Source organism: Balaenoptera borealis, assembly GCF_965194805.1.
Source record: "Balaenoptera borealis genome assembly, chromosome: 7".
In the NCBI taxonomy this organism is placed as follows: Eukaryota; Metazoa; Chordata; class Mammalia; order Artiodactyla; family Balaenopteridae; genus Balaenoptera; species Balaenoptera borealis.
In genome coordinates this window covers 129,269,513-129,285,552 of record NC_138864.1, presented here as the reverse complement: position 1 = coordinate 129,285,552, position 16,040 = coordinate 129,269,513, and the positions used below count along the sequence as shown (strand labels likewise).

The window sequence follows — 16,040 nt, the reverse complement described above, 5'->3', positions numbered from 1 at the left end:
CTCCCTCTGACTGTGAGAAGGGCTTCTTGGCTTCAGCCTCGTCTGTCTGCATTTCTGTGAAAAGCCTCGGGGCCCCTGCCGCCCCCGGACCGTGTGCACCATCCAGTGAACATTCACGTCCTGGCTCCCGGCTTCAAGACCAGCAGACGCTTTTACAGACGCTGGCTGTTCATACCTCCTTACCAGCTCCTTTCACACTGAAAAAACAAGTGTTTTCAACAAAAACAACCAGAAAAAAAAGAGAAAAACCTTGAGTGCTCCCCGACAGACTCGTTTGTCACAGCTTGTTCGCTGTAACATCAACGCATCGAAACAGAAACTGTTTCTGTGTCATCAGAACCACATTTAGGAAGGAGACAAGATTCTCAGTTTGGGGGAATTTCTGAAGTTGCTGGTACCCGTGGTCCTCATTAGTCACCACAGATGGCACGTGACAGAGGCGAGGCGGCCGGTGTACAGGCAGTCTGCTGGACGCCCCAGGTCACCTCCCAGCGGCTTGATCATCTATTTCAAAGAAGATTCCTATATCTGTTAACTTCAGCTTTCAATATTTTCTACATTATCTATCATTCTGAACGCTTTGTAAATGACTCAAAATGCAACGAACAACTGGCAGGTGCCCCCCACACGCACACACCCCCTTAACTACGCCACGTTTTGACTGAATACGTCCTCGAGTCTCTGGTGATGTCTTAGACATCAAACCCCATGACTTCCTGTGGCAGCTATAAGACATCACTATTCGTATCAAATCTAAAACTCTTGGATTGTTAATCCGTGTCCCTAAAAGTGGTAATAAAACTATATATTTCAGAGCAATGACCATTTCATTTCAGGGATCTTATTTTATGAAATATTTGCTTGCCAAAGACCACAACTTACTTTTTACAGTTTCATTTAACGATTTGACATTTGAAACGTTCCCTAATTAATTCCAACTCTTTCTAAACTGGTTGTGATAAATATAAACTGTGCTGAGGAGATCATAATGTCAGTTCTGGCAAATCCATGGCACAGCCGGAGGTGAGACCCACACACGAGGAAACTCACTTCCACCGGGTAATCAGCACCGGGTCGGTCCTGTTATTCTGATCGGACAACAGACATTGCATTAAAAATATGTAAGCGGTAGAGATTGTATATAAAAAATAGAATTCCAGAAATCTGCAGGCAGCCTCTTACTCTGAAATGAAATTGGTTGCCTGGCTCTAATGAAAGGTATTTAGCTGGCAGATCTGACTAATATTTATATTCTCCCAAGAAGCTTGGACTTACAGCAAAGTATTTGTCAATGCAGCTAAAAATGAAAAGAAAGTAGATTTAAGAGCACATAAAAGGGGTGGAGAGGTGAATTTTTCTAGACCATACGTGTATTTCCTAGTTCCTAAACCTGGACGATAGGGCAAAGTAACTGTTACAGCCGCCCTCTAAATGTCTGATTGGAGCCTCGGCTGGGGTGTGGTGTCGGAAAAGTCTCCCAGCCCCCGACTGACGCGAGGTTTTTACAACTACACGGAAGGACACTGGAAACCCCACGCTTACTGTCATACGCTGTCCTTCCAACGCAAACAATAAACCCTTTAAGCCCAAGACTGAAGCTCACAACGGAGTCACATAAATCAATTGACTTGCATCAAAATGGAAGCCAATCTATTAGAAGGATGTCGTTTCCTAGACTGGCTGGTGACCCCGGAGGTTTTCTCAGGTCCAAGTCTGGATCAAGGGGGTCGTTTTGAGGAAGAGGCTGCAGCAGGCATGTCAGAGCACAGCACGTATTTCAAATTCCCCCCTGTGCATTTTAAATGGGGACCGACGGGGAGGGGCGATGACTTCTCATGGGTGTTATCAGGATTGGGGCAGTTCGGGTTTGGCTGCTGCCTTCTTCCCCTTTGTTTTATTTCTTCCGTCAGCCTGTTTTTCACCTCGGTTTCAATAACAGTCTGGTAGGGAGTAGAGGACAGGGGACACTAGATGTCACCCTCTTTGACGTCACAAAGTGTCACATCACGCGTAGGGGACAGGAAGACTTCCACTAGTTATTAGGAAGTTAAACCACACCTTGGAGAAATGACTCATTGTAAAAGTCAGGATTAATGAAACAGCTGCATGTTTGCATCAAGAGCTTCAAAAACAATTCTCCATCGTCAAAAAATCTACAAACAATAAATGCTGGAGAGGGTGTGGAGAAAAGGGAACCCTCTTGCACTGTTGGTAGGAATGTAAATTGATACAGCCACTATGGAGAACAGTATGGAGGTTCCTTAAAAAACTAAAAATAGAACTACCATACGACCCAGCAATCCCACTACTGGGCATATACCCTGAGAAAACCATAATTCAAAAAGACACATGCACCACAATGTTCACTGCAGCTCTATTTACAGTAGCCAGGACATGGAAGCAACCTAAGTGTCCATCGACAGATGAATGGATAAAGAAGATGAGGCACATATATACAGTGGAATATTACTCAGCTATAAAAAGGAACAAAAGTGGGTCATTTGTAGAGACCTGGATGGACCTAGAGACTGTCATACAAAGTGAAGTAAGTCAGAAAGAGAAAAACAAATATCATATATTAACACATATATGTGGAATCTGAAAAAAAATTGGATAAACGATCTTATTTACAAAGCAGAAACAGAGACACAGACAAAGAGAACAAACGTATGGATACCAAGGGGGAAGCGGGGGTGGGATGAATTGGGAGATTCGGATTGACATATATACACTACGTACATATATACTATGTATAAAATAGATAACTAACGAGAACCTATTGTATAGCTCTATGTATAAAATAGATAACTAATGAGAACCTATTGTATAGCTCAGGGAACTCTACTCAATACTCTGCGGTGACCTAAATGGGAAGAAAATCCAAAAAAGATTATATACGTATAGCTGATTCATTTTGCTGTACAGCAGAAACTAACAATATCGTAAAGCAACTATACTCCAATAAAAATTTTTTTTAAAATTCTAAGACGGTTTTTTTCAAGGGCAGAGATGCAATGCCTCCCATTTGCTCCAAGGCAGCCGGGATGGCCGGGCTCTGGTGCAAGTTTGGGCAGGCTTGACGTTTCCTCCCCATCACCTACTAGTGGGGGACCAGTGCAGGCTTCAGCAGGTCATGGGATTATTTCAGCCAGAAGGTGCTAGAAATATTAACAACAGATTTTATTTTTCTCTATTAGCTCAGGAAACTACAAATTACCGTTTGTCAGATGTTATTTGAGTGAAAGATGTAGAAATGTTCTTGGCGTGTGAGTATAGGAAAAAAATCTGGAGCTATTGGTAGAGCCTAATTTTATCTTTTAAAGTTGTGTTCTTGTGAATCCTTTGACGTGTTATTTATAACATGATGAGACTAGAGGGTAAATGTTGAACAAGGAAAGCTTCCAGCTCTCCAGTAAAGCTGTTTTACTCCACCGAGGAGAGAGGAAGCCACTCTGGTCCCCTCCCCCTCCAACTCACTTTAGCTTCGATTAACTTCAACATTACTAAAGTTTAAGGACGACCGATTTACTCTACCATGTGTGCCTGTGTGCACGTGTGTGCAGGCATGTGCAGGTGCATGTGGGAGGGGGCAGAGGTGGGGCTCCTGCCCACAGTTCTGTTTTCCTTTATGGAGTCGCCCTCCTGTGGCCACAGAAAATATTGCGCCATAAAAGACCATCTTGCCACACGGACATTTCCCCTTGAAGACCCTGGATAAGGAAAAATTCCCTCCAAACTGCACAGACACACGGGAATCTTCAGAAATATTTGATGTGGGTTTTTTAAGTTGAGATGCTGAAGTGCTACGTCACAGAAACTGCATCCTAAGCTGAATCTCCCAGAGCAGCGTCCGCAGGCGATGGATGGATAGATGGACGGATGGACGGATGGACTGATGGATGGATGGGGCCAGGGTGTGACCCAGGCTGTGGCGGCCATGCCCCCAGCTCCCGCCCGGGCTCCTCCCAGCATGTCTGAGCCTCAGGCATCCTCCCTGTCTTACAGGACGCCAACCCCTGCACTGGGGCCACCGTAGCCCGCAAGACCAGATCCTTAGCTAGATGGACGGCGTCTGCAAAGACTCGATTTCCTCACAGGTTCCGGGCTGGGACGTGGACCCCCTTGCCGGGACGTGGGGTCGCCGGAAGTTGGGCGGCGGGGCCGGGCAGTCAGCTGTGGCCATGGGCCGCAGGATGCTCGTGGCCTGACTGGTCCTGTGCCCGGGCTGCTCTGCCTGGCGGTCGTCCTCGGTGCTGCCCCACATCCCAGTTCTCCCCCTGGACTCCTCCTGTGCAAGCGTCCTCCAGGCCTGCTCGGTGCCGCTCGAGGGTGGACGAGATGGTGGGGAGAGGGCACCTCTCGCAGCGTCCAGGGATGATGGCCGAGGAGAGGGGGCTGGGGGCAGGACCCGCACCTGGAGCCAGGGGTGAGCTGCCAGGTGACAGGTGGTCCTGTCAGGTGAGAGTTGATCCCTGTCAAGTGACAAATGATCCATCAAGTGACAGGTGGCAACTTCAAGGCTGCCAGAAGACACAGATGGCGCCAGTCCTGAAGCAGCAGCCATTTCCTGCAAGAGCGAGCGGGCACCTGGGAAGTCACCCTGTCCCTCCCCCCACCCCCCGCCGTCCCTGGTTCCTGCTGCTTCCATGGTCCAAACTCAGGCCTGAGCTCAAAGGACCAGCTCTGATGTTGGGAGGGGCTTTCATGGGGCGAGCCTGCCCTGCCCACCATGGGCGGACGTGGTCCTCAGGGCAGGCCCATTGCTGGCCCATCGGCAGGCAGCATGAGCCTAGGGAGGTGGCAGAAGTCAGCCCGGCGCCCTCTCCTCCGGCCGGCCATGTTCAGGCCAGGCCTGCTCTGCTGGGCTCAGTGCCGAGCGCAAACTCTGGTTGTACTGGAAGCTGCCCCGACCTGGCTCCCCCACCCCACTGCCCCCTGTCCTACTTGGCCCAGACCCTCCTTCCCACGAGTTCTCACCTGGACCATCTGCCCACCTCCACACACCGACACCCACCGACAACACTCCTTCAGCCCCCCGGCAGCAGATGCCCCTCCTCGGAGCTCCTCTTGCACTGTCTGAGCCCCCTGCCGGGATGGGGCCTGAGAAGGCAGGACCGGGGGTGACTCCTCCTGCCTGTGGTCCCATCTGCAGGGCAGGCTGCAGCTCGTACAGCTGTGCCCCCAACAAGCCTGCACACGCCAGATGCATGACTGGTATGCCCTGGATGGATGATGGATGGATGGATAGATGGATGATGGATGATGGATGGATGGATGGATGGATGGATGGATGGACGGATGGATGATGGATGGATGATGGATGGATGGATGGATGGATGATGGATGGATGGATGGATGGATGGATGGTGGATGGATGGATGGATGGATGATGGATGGATGGGCGGATGGATGGATGGATGATGGATGGATGGATGGATGGATGGATGATGGGTGGATGGATGATGGATGATGGATGATGGGTGGATGATGGAAGATGGACGGAAGGATGGATGATGGATGGATGGATGGATGATGGATGGATGGATGGATGGATGGATGGATGGACGGATGGATGATGGATGGATGATGGATGGATGGATGGATGGATGATGGATGGATGGATGATGGATGGATGGATGGATGGATGGATGGATGGATGGATGATGGATGGGCGGATGGATGGATGGATGATGGATGGATGGATGATGGATGATGGATGATGGGTGGATGATGGAAGATGGACGGAAGGATGGATGATGGATGGATGGATGGATGATGGATGGATGGATGGATGATGGATGATGGATGGATGGATGGATGGATGGATGGTGGATGGATGGATGGATGGATGATGGATGGATGGGCGGATGGATGGATGGATGATGGATGGATGGATGGATGGATGGATGATGGGTGGATGGATGATGGATGATGGATGATGGGTGGATGATGGAAGATGGACGGAAGGATGGATGATGGATGGATGGATGGATGATGGATGGATGGATGGATGATGGATGATGGATGGATGGATGGATGGATGGATGGTGGATGGATGGATGGATGGATGATGGATGGATGGGCGGATGGATGGATGGATGATGGATGGATGGATGGATGGATGGATGATGGGTGGATGGATGATGGATGATGGATGATGGGTGGATGATGGAAGATGGACGGAAGGATGGATGATGGATGGATGGATGGATGATGGATGGATGGATGGACGGATGGATGATGGATGGATGATGGATGGTGGGCGGATGGATGGGTGGATGATGGATGAATGATGGATGGAAGATGGATGGATGGACGGATGGATGATGGATGGATGATGGATGATGGATGGATGATGGATGGATGGATGGATGGATGATGGATGGATGGATGGATGGATGGATGGATGGAAGATGGATGGATGGATGGATGGATGGATGATGGGTGGATGTGGAAGATGGACGGAGGGATGGATGATGGATGGATGGATGGATGGATGGATGGACGGATGGATGATGGATGAATGATGGATGGGTGGATGATGGGTGGATGGATGGATGGATGGATGGAAGATGGATGGATGGATGGATGGTGGGCGGATGGATGGGTGGATGATGGATGATGGATGGATGGATGGATGGATGATGGATGGATGGGCGGATGGATGGATGGATGATGGATGGATGGATGGATGGATGGATGATGGGTGGATGGATGATGGATGATGGATGATGGGTGGATGATGGAAGATGGACGGAAGGATGGATGATGGATGGATGGATGGATGATGGATGGATGGATGGATGATGGATGATGGATGGATGGATGGATGGATGGATGGATGATGGATGGATGGGCGGATGGATGGATGGATGATGGATGGATGGATGGATGGATGGATGATGGATGGATGGATGGATGGAAGATGGATGGATGGATGGTGGGCGGATGGATGGATGGATGGTGGGCGGATGGATGGATGGATGATGGATGGATGGATGGATGGATGGATGGACGGATGGATGATGGATGAATGATGGATGGAAGATGGATGGATGGACGGATGGATGATGGATGGATGATGGATGATGGATGGATGATGGATGGATGGATGGATGGATGATGGATGGATGGATGGATGGATGGATGGAAGATGGATGGATGGATGGATGGATGGATGATGGGTGGATGTGGAAGATGGACGGAGGGATGGATGATGGATGGATGGATGGATGGATGGATGGACGGATGGATGATGGATGAATGATGGATGGGTGGATGATGGGTGGATGGATGGATGGATGGTGGGCGGATGGATGGATGGATGATGGATGATGGATGGATGGATGGATGATGGATGGATGATGGAAGGAAGATGGATGGATGGATGGTGGGCGGATGGATGGATGATGGATGAATAATGGAAGGAAGATGGACGGATGGATGGATGATGGATGGATGGATGGATGGATGGATGATGGATGGACGGATGGATGATGGATGAATGATAGATGGATGGATGGATGATGGGGGTGGGTGGGTGGACCAATCACCATTGGTGGCCTCTCCTCCACGACCAATGGCCGTGGGAATCTGGAAGGAGCTGGCGGCAGAAGCCGGCCCAGGAAGGAAGAAGGGCAGCCTTGGGCCCGGCCTCTGCTGGTCACTGGAAGTTAAGCCTGCAATTCGTCCCACCTGGGCTACTCTGGGTCACGGGAGAGGCCGTGTTGTCTTCTCATCCCATCCATTCAGCCCTGTGAGCTTTTCCCAAAGGATTTTAACATCTCAGGGCCCTGATAACAAATGGACCTCCCTCTCACAGCACAGCACCCCAGCCCTCTGCAGTCTCTGCGGGGGGACCACGGTGCCCTCCTGAGGAAGGCAGTCCACAGGCCAGAGCTTCCTGCAGCATCTCTGCCTCAGTCTCTGTCTCTGTCACTCACAAACACACACCAGGCCTAGCCCAGCACCCCAGAGTTACTCTGAGTCCTGGGATGACCCTTGGTTAAATGCACGTATCCCTCACAATCACCCAGAGCGCCCTGGGTTCTCTGGCCAAGTAGCTGTTTAAACAGTGACTGGGTGGCCCTGGGTGACCAGGATGATGAATCTGCCCGTTCCTGAGAACGGCTTCAATGGACCAAACACAGGAAAGATATCTGAGACTAAAAAGAGAAAGTAACTGGTCACCTTGGGTGTCCGAGGAGGAAGTCAGAAAACAAGCATTATTCTGAGGTCTGAAAAATAGGGAAAAGACACCGCACTTATCAGGCCTCTTCTGTACAAACTGCACTTCAGGGTCCCAGAGTGGGCTCGGGAAAATCCGCCTTCATAGAATTCCAGCTGAGAACACAGAAGGAGACCGTGGTGGATACTCAGAGGCAAAAGGAGAGGATGTCCAGGCTTTGAAGGGAGGATCTGGACCAGACAGACCGACAGGTGCCACGTACTCTGTCCATTCATATATACACTGCATGTGATGAAGACTTCTCATCATAAAAGGTTAAGAATGTAGAGTTAGGCAACATAACCACAAAGGAGGATGTGGTCTTGAGTGAAGCATGGTTTTAAAACATTATAAAAATCATTTTGAAAATGACTGGGAGTTTGGTGGCATTGGGGAATTACTGTTAATTTTCTGAGGTGTGATAATGGTATTGAGGTTGTGTAAAGAATGATATTTTTAGAGATGCATATGAAGTATTTAAGAACGAAGTGTTTGATTTACTTTAAAATGGTCTGCAAATCACACACCCACACACGACTGTCAAATCTAGCTACTTTTCTGTAGGAAAACCTCCCTACTACCAAGTTAGCAAAGTAAAAGCCGAATAGAACTCAGGATGCTCAGCTCCCTGGCAACTGGTACGTGAGGTGCCCGGAGCCAGGCACACACCCCCGACACGCTGGCGAAGTTAGTCCTGAGCCCTTTTCACCCTCAAAGCACCCGAGTTGGGTTGATAAAGCCCAGGCCGCCTATCCGGGCGTCACCCAGTGGGGAGGCCTGGTGGGCGACATCACAGGCAGGGCAGGTGGCTCAAGACCCCCAGAACCACTCCCGCCCGGAAGGGAATCGTACAGAGGTGACGATGCTTTGGGGAGGCTGTCTCCCCAGCCACCCTGAAGACAGGCGAGCTGGCCCAGCTTTGCACGAAACACCTCTGGTCTTGGCTGAGCACGACCAGGTGGGTCGGGGCATAAACCTCACGTCGAACAGACATAGCTCAGAGCCCAGCTCTCCCCTCTCTGTGGACATCAGGGACCATATTTGACATCCTGGAGCCTGCGGTCTCCTTTGTAAAAGGACAAGGACACAGCCAGGCACCTGACGGCCAGGAGTCCAGAGCACCTGGGTGACACATCCCGGGGGCATCGCAGCGCCAGCCCTGGGAAGCCACACGCTCCCGCTCTGGGCGGGCGGACCCCGACCTGGGCTCAAGGGAGAACAAGGAAAGAGGCAGGGGCCTGGTGAGTGCCGCCCCGGGACGGGCAGTGCTTCGGAGGCCTGGCCGGCGGGCTGAGGGACTCACCGCTTCCCGCAGCCCCGCCCCCTCCTGCCAGGGTTTCCGCTAGGCCTGCCTCCACTCCAGACCCAGACGCCCGGCCGACACCCACGCACGACGTCAGCTTTCTCAGGAGCAGGCAGATTCATCGTCCTGGTCACCCAGGGCCACCCAGTCACTGTTTAAACGGCTACTTGGCCAGAGAACCAATAATTTCTAAGCCACAAAACTGAACTCTGTTTGTCCACTAAGAATGAATGCTGTTGATCAAGCGAAACCTGTGAAAACCCCAGAGACAGAGGCAAGGAATCCGCTGACGCGGCGGATGCCGACCGGCCCTGATGAGCGGCATCTGCCGCCGGGCGTCGGGGAGCCGCAGCGGCGGGGCCGCGCCAGGCGGGCAGGCACGCGGCACCGGGGTCTCCTCCAGACCCAGCCCAGCGCCCGGCGCCCGCCATCCATCCACACCGGCTGCTGGGAACGAGGCCTCACCCGCCAACCTGCCCCCGCCCCGGGGCTCCGGTCAGAGTTGCTGGACCCGCTTGTCGATGACTCCACGTCTTCCTGGGGAAGAAGTCGGGAATTCGGATGAAACAAACACTGAGTCATTTTGTAACAAATATTCACGGCGTTGGGCTCAATCTGAGAAGCTGGGCGCCCGCCTGGCAGTGGGGTCCGAGGCAGCGGCCTGGTCCAGGTGCCGAGCTGGACTACCCCTCTGCCCTCACGCGGCCTCTACCAAGAGCGGGTCTCTAGTTGGGCTGGGGGCCTCGGCCCCGGGCGGTAACCGTGCCTGGTGAGACCTTAACACCCACCCCAGGGCCTGTCTTGCACCCAACACTGGGGCGCCTTTGGTGTCCACACCCACCATCCCCACCCCAGGCAGACTCAGCTGAGAGCCAGGTGGATGCAGCAGGTGTGGGGAGGTGCCCAGGTGGCCCAGGCATGGGCACGGGTGAACGGAAAACCCAGGGGGCCTCCGAGGGTGGTCAGTGGCAACGGGGCCCGTGCGAGCTGCAGGGGGCAGGGAGGCGGGCCCAGGAAGGGGCCTGGTGCCACACGTCCACCCAAAGCCACCTGGCTGCGGGCCCGGGACGCCCTCCCTGCCCGGCCTTGCTCAGCAGCTCCAAGTGGGCAGGGGGATGTCAGGGGCCTGCCGAGAGGACCGCCCGAAACGGGGAGAAGGCGGCCTGAGGAGCCGCGCGCAGGCAGCAGGCACCGGGCAGGGGAGGCTGTGCCGGCTGGGCCCAGTCAAGAGCCCTGTGTCTCAGGCTCCTGCCAAGCCTCGGCCTTGCTTGGTGCCCGAGACGCTCCAGGGGCCCGTCCACTCCGGCTGCCCCCTGTCCCCCAGACAACAGAACAGCCCTGCCAGGCACCGCGCGGGGCGGGAGCTGACACAGCACAGGCCTCGCCAGAGGACGCGACATTCCCCAGAAGGTGGGACCCTCTGCTGCTTACACATCAGGACGCAGGCCGGACGCGGCACAGCGGCAGCAACCCAAGTGTCCACCCCTCCGGGGACCGTGGTCACCCACCACAGGATGCGATTCAGCCGAGAAATCTGATGCCCACGGCAACGTGGGTGCTGGGTGAGTCAAGCCAGTCACAGGACAAACGCTGTGTGGCCCCACTCACACGAGGTCCTGGAGTCACCGAATCAGAGACAGAAGGAAGGACCCGGGGGGGCGGCAGGGGCGGGCGTCATGTTTCACGGGGACACAGTTTGGGAAGATGAGGTCAAGTGCTGGAAGTGCTGGTGGCGATGCTGGCCGAACAGTGTGACTGTGCTGGACGCCCCTGGGCTGCACAGTGAAACCTGGTTCAGACGGTCCATGGTGCGCTCTCCGTATTTCACCAGGACTAGAAAACACGGCATCGTAAGCAGCTCCGGGCAGAGCTGTGGACGGGTGGTAACGGGGCCACGCCCGCCTCCCCGTGAGCTTGCTCCTCCGAAGGTTGGGGGCCTGGGCGCCCCTCCTCAGCCTCTTCTCTTGTTCACCGGGGGCCCGGACGCCCCCTCCTCAGCCTCTTCTCTCATTCACTTCTTCAAAACATGCGTACTTAGCAGCCTCCCTGCAAAGCATGGGCTGGACGTTGGTGGCTGGGGAGGGTCCCCGGGCCAGGCCCCCCCACCCCCGTCTCCGCGGTAAAGGCAGGGCTGTCGTGGTCTCCAGTTGTTGGCCAAGGCCGGGGGCCTGGCGAGGGGAGGAGGCCAGCGGGTCCCGTGCATCTTCTGGACGCTCCAGGCTTCAACCCAAGCGGGAGCGGCTCCCGGGGGTGGGGGGAAGAGTCCCAAGGGACAGCCCCTCTCCGTGTGGCCAAAGGCCTCTGGGCAGGCCCTGTGGGGCGGGGGCCGGCAGCCCGGACCTCTGCGTGGGACCCGGGCCCCTGCTCTCAACCTGGGGTGACACGCCTGCGGCGTCCCCGAAGCTCACGGCAGTCACCTGGCTGAGGACGCCGGCCGCCTCCCCGGGACGGCCCGCAGTCTCGGGGGTCTGTCCCCAGGTCCCAGGCCAGGCAAGCACAGCGGGCTCTGCGGAGGCCCAGCGGGAGGCGGGCCCCGGGGAAACCTGCCCCCGAGCGAGCCGGGCTCTTCCGTGAGGTGGCAGGGCGCCGAGGGCCGGGTGGACCGTCCTTGGGCCGAGGGAGCAGCCGCGGGGAAAGGGAGGGGCCCCGCAGAGAGCAGCACGATGACAAGAAAACACCGAACCCTCCAGAACCCGGTCTCGTCTCTGCGCACCAGGCGGGGGAAAGGCCCATCCACCAGCAGGACCAAGTGGGCCGCCACCCGCCCTCCTGGGCAGACGCAGCTCCGCAGCCGCCCTTCCCTCCGGCCCACCTGGAGCCAGGGCCGCCCACGGGGCTGCCCTGCCCGGCCCCTCCCGACCCCGGGCACCCGCATCCCGCGGCCGGGCCTCCGTCCGCGAGGAGGGGGGCACACTGCCTCCCACGCGCAGGGGGGCCCCGCCGCACTCGTCATCTCCGGGGTGGTGGTCAGAGCTGCCCGGCTGCTCGGTGCCGGACGGAGGGGGCGGCGGGGCAGGGGCAGAACCACAGCCCCAGCGGTCCTCGTCCACTCTGGCCCCAGGCCATCCTCAGGTTCCCAGGACGACACCTTGAGGACCAGGGGCCGCCGCAGACTGGAACGCGCCCGGAGGGGTCCTCCAGGTGGGCAACTGCGGACCAAACGACCCGAAAGGGTGGCCTCTGGGCGGCAGACTCAGGTGGTGCGGAAGGAGGGAGGGGCCGGCGCCGGGGGAGGGGGCAGTTTCTGCTCCTACTTGGTGCAAAGCTTCGCGGAAGCAACCAGGGGTGACCAGGACCACTGCGTGAGCACAGACGTGCCCTGGATCCCGAGCCGGTGAATCCTAGGTCTCCCTACTGCCAAACGACCTTCAAAATAAAACCTCATTTTGGCAAAAGTGAAAGAAAAAAAAATCAGGCGTGATTATTAATGTTATATGGCCCACTTTTTGAAGGCTCCAAACAAGAGTTTGGAAGAGCTTCCCTGTGGATGTTTCCACAGCATTTTCCCGGTTCAATGCTGCCCCATCAGATTGGGGACGGGACACGGCATGTCCTACGAAAGTGTATGCATTTCAAATTGAACGTTTCTTACGTGAGCTTTGCAGCCCTTAACCCTCCTAACACAGGGGAAGAGGTGGCTCCAGCCCCACAAGCTCTGTGCCCACCCCTGGGCTGGTTTGGTTCTGCCCCCTCTCCCCTCCCCTCCCCTCCGAAGCGGGACCCACCCGTGGGCCTGCCCTCCAGGGGCCTCCCCTCTTCACTCAGGAGCGGCCTGCAGGGCAGGGCTGTGTGAAGACGGACGTGGGGTCCCCAGCAGCTTGATGACCGCCGGGGCTCTGCCCCATGGCACGGACACTGTGTCCTATCCTGGGTGACCGGCCTTGAGGACCCGAAACCTTCCTCGCGTCGGGCCGGCCCTCCCCCTGGGTCCCCACAGCGGGGAGGCTCTGGGCTGTGAGGGCTGAGAAGAACCAAGTCAGGGCGTCGTGCGTGGACCACCACCCCCCTCGGAGAGGCTCCAGCTCCTCCGAGTGACCCTCCTTTCACGGCCCCGGGACGTGGCCGCTGTCCTCGGCCAAGACAGAGTCTGGAGGCATGCCCGGCTCATCTCCGTGCTTCCTGTGGTGTCAGCAAGGCCGCTGGTTTCACACGTCGTACGTTCAGGGGCGACGTCGTCTTTAAAACAACATTCCCACTCTACAGTGATGCATCTCAGAATCTAGACTCTTGCCCCCAAAATACCACTTGATCTCTCATAACTGAAATGACAGAGAAGAACTGCTTTTCTTTTTAATTACTAATAACTGATGTTTATAAATGATGGCAAGTGAGTGTTAGTCAATAACGCTTACAGTTTATTTACGTGGGTAGCACTTAAAATCCGTTACGCTTTCATGGTTACATTGTCCACACTAAGCATCAAACACCAGTCCACTCTTCACCCAAGAGTCCACACCACCTTCCACTACAACCAGGTACACGGAGCAAACTGCACAGTCACCTGAGAACCACACACGTCACACTTGCTCCCGGCGCCCAAGCCCACGGCTCGGCCATGAAAGCTGTGCCCCCAGTGCCCGGACTCCCAACGCTGCTGGGTGAAAGCTGCTGGCGTTTGAAAATGCCATCCAAGCTTTTCACGATGCCCTCGGTGCCCGGGGGCAAAGGGCAAGGGGACTCAGGCGGGTGCAGGAGTGAGAGGAGGGGCCCTGACAGCGGGTGGGGAGGGGGTTAGGGGCCTCGGTCCTGCGGAGGAGTCGCTGCCGGAAGCTGGGAGACCCCGGCCCAAGGGAAGCGATTCTTCTGAAGGAGCCGGTGCCGGAGCCCGCACCCGGCTCAGCGCCTGTGCTCAGTACCTCACGAGCTGCATGTGGGAGGGGCTCTTCTGCTTCCCCCCAGCCTGAGTCTAACCTAAGAGCCAGAGGTGCTACTACTGAACAGAATTTTGTAGACTCCTGTGTCCCTGCCAAAACAACTACAGATCCAAGGAAAGACGGGCTATTCGAGAAGATTAGAATTAAAACCATAAACGTGAAGGGGCTCCACACCTCGAGCGGCCAGGTCACCGTGAAGGTCTGGCTCCCCGAAACTGAAGAGAAGGTCACCTGGGGCCAGGAGTCACCTTTACGTCGCCCTGTGCTTAACTTGAGTCTAGATTCACACACTCAGCGGAGGAGCGAAGGTCGTGTCGCGAGCATGCACGCGCCGTCGGGAGCGCCACACGGCCAAAGCTGCAAGCATCTCCGCAGGTGTGCGCCAGGGAAGCAGGGTGGCCTCAGCCGCCGGGGGGATGAGCGGGCGCAGAGCTGGAGAAGCAGGGACGGGCCCGCGGCTCCGTGCTCCCGCCCCCCGGGCCCTGACCGGTGTGCCCCCAGTGTCCCCAGCGCCGAGCAGGTGTGGCCTCGGGGCAGCAGAGAAGCAGGTGCGGCACCCGGCACGTGTGTGCAGCCCCTCGGCTGGCCGCCCGCCGCTCCACTGCGGCCCGTCTACGGGCGGCCCTTGGTCGACTTCTTCTTCTTCGACTCCTCTCTCTGCTTCTGCTTCTTCCTCTTGCCACCTTCTTTGAATCCTAAGGAAACAGGCGTGTGAAACACTGCAGAGGAGCAGCTGCGGCCCCACCAAGAGGCAGACGTGTCTCTAGGTATCCCCCCGGTTAAAACAAACAAACCTCGCGATACAGTTATGTGACCTCACTCCTATCTGCTCCACAACTAAGGCTCAATAAAAACATGGACAGACTTAAAACTTGGCAATGGAAACCTCTAACATGATCCGACCAGCATCCCAGCCCCGCAGAGGCTGCGGGCTCACCCTCCGCCCACCAAGCCAGCCCCGCGGGCCTGCCCATCATCTGTCCCCACGACCCAGCCCCAGGTCACCTGGAGACAAGGCAGGGCAGGCTCCGCCTCGGGGGATGGGCCTCCCCGGGGGCCCCTCTGCAGGGAGAAGCCCAGCTGTTACAGCGTCCGGGGCTCAACCAATGCCCCACTCCAACCTTTTCCCCTGTGCCGTGTGCTTGCCCGAAGCCGGGGGAGAAAGAGGCGGGTGTGACCCGCTCACCCTCCTGAGATTTTGTCCGAAGAGCCAGAAGAGCTCCGGGTTATTTCTGCGAAAACAGCTCAGGACCTTGTGTTGCATTAGCGCACACAGACGTGGGCGGAGGAGCGGGACGCTGAATTTGGTAACAGAAGATCGTTTTGAACGGTCAGCCTAGAACCAGGCCAGGATCACTGCAGGCCTGTGACCTAATGCGCGTGGGCCCCTAAGCCTGCTGAAAAGAGCACATAAAGGCATCCTCGAGATTTTAAATTAGGAGGCAGGTGCCATTTTAGAACACAATCTCCTCTCCAGACGGAACCCAGACCCAGTCTGTTCACGACACACGTGTCCACACAGAACCACCCCTGGGTGGGCCGGGCCCGGGGGTCAGTTAGATGGGCGCCGACAGCCAACCGGGACCTGATCACGATGCCCGCTGCGGGGCAGGGGGGGAAACTGAGGACACACACG

General features: G+C 56.0%; 1 protein-coding gene across 9 annotated transcripts in view; it reads right to left on the bottom strand.

Moving 5' to 3' along the window:
* DNAJB6 (DnaJ heat shock protein family (Hsp40) member B6) overlaps positions 1 to 16,040 on the bottom strand; it is a 77,468-nt gene that overhangs the window by 6,974 nt on the left and 54,454 nt on the right. For 3 of the 9 annotated variants that reach the window (XM_082398864.1, XM_082398866.1, XM_082398867.1), the window contains one exon: positions 13,863 to 15,099. The exons of the other annotated variants lie outside the window; for them this stretch is intronic. In XM_082398864.1, the coding sequence (XP_082254990.1) occupies positions 15,017 to 15,099 (83 nt within the window). In that variant the 3' untranslated portion in view covers positions 13,863 to 15,016. Of the gene's footprint in view, positions 1 to 13,862; positions 15,100 to 16,040 lie in introns of those variants that run through there. 9 annotated transcript variants of the gene reach the window in all.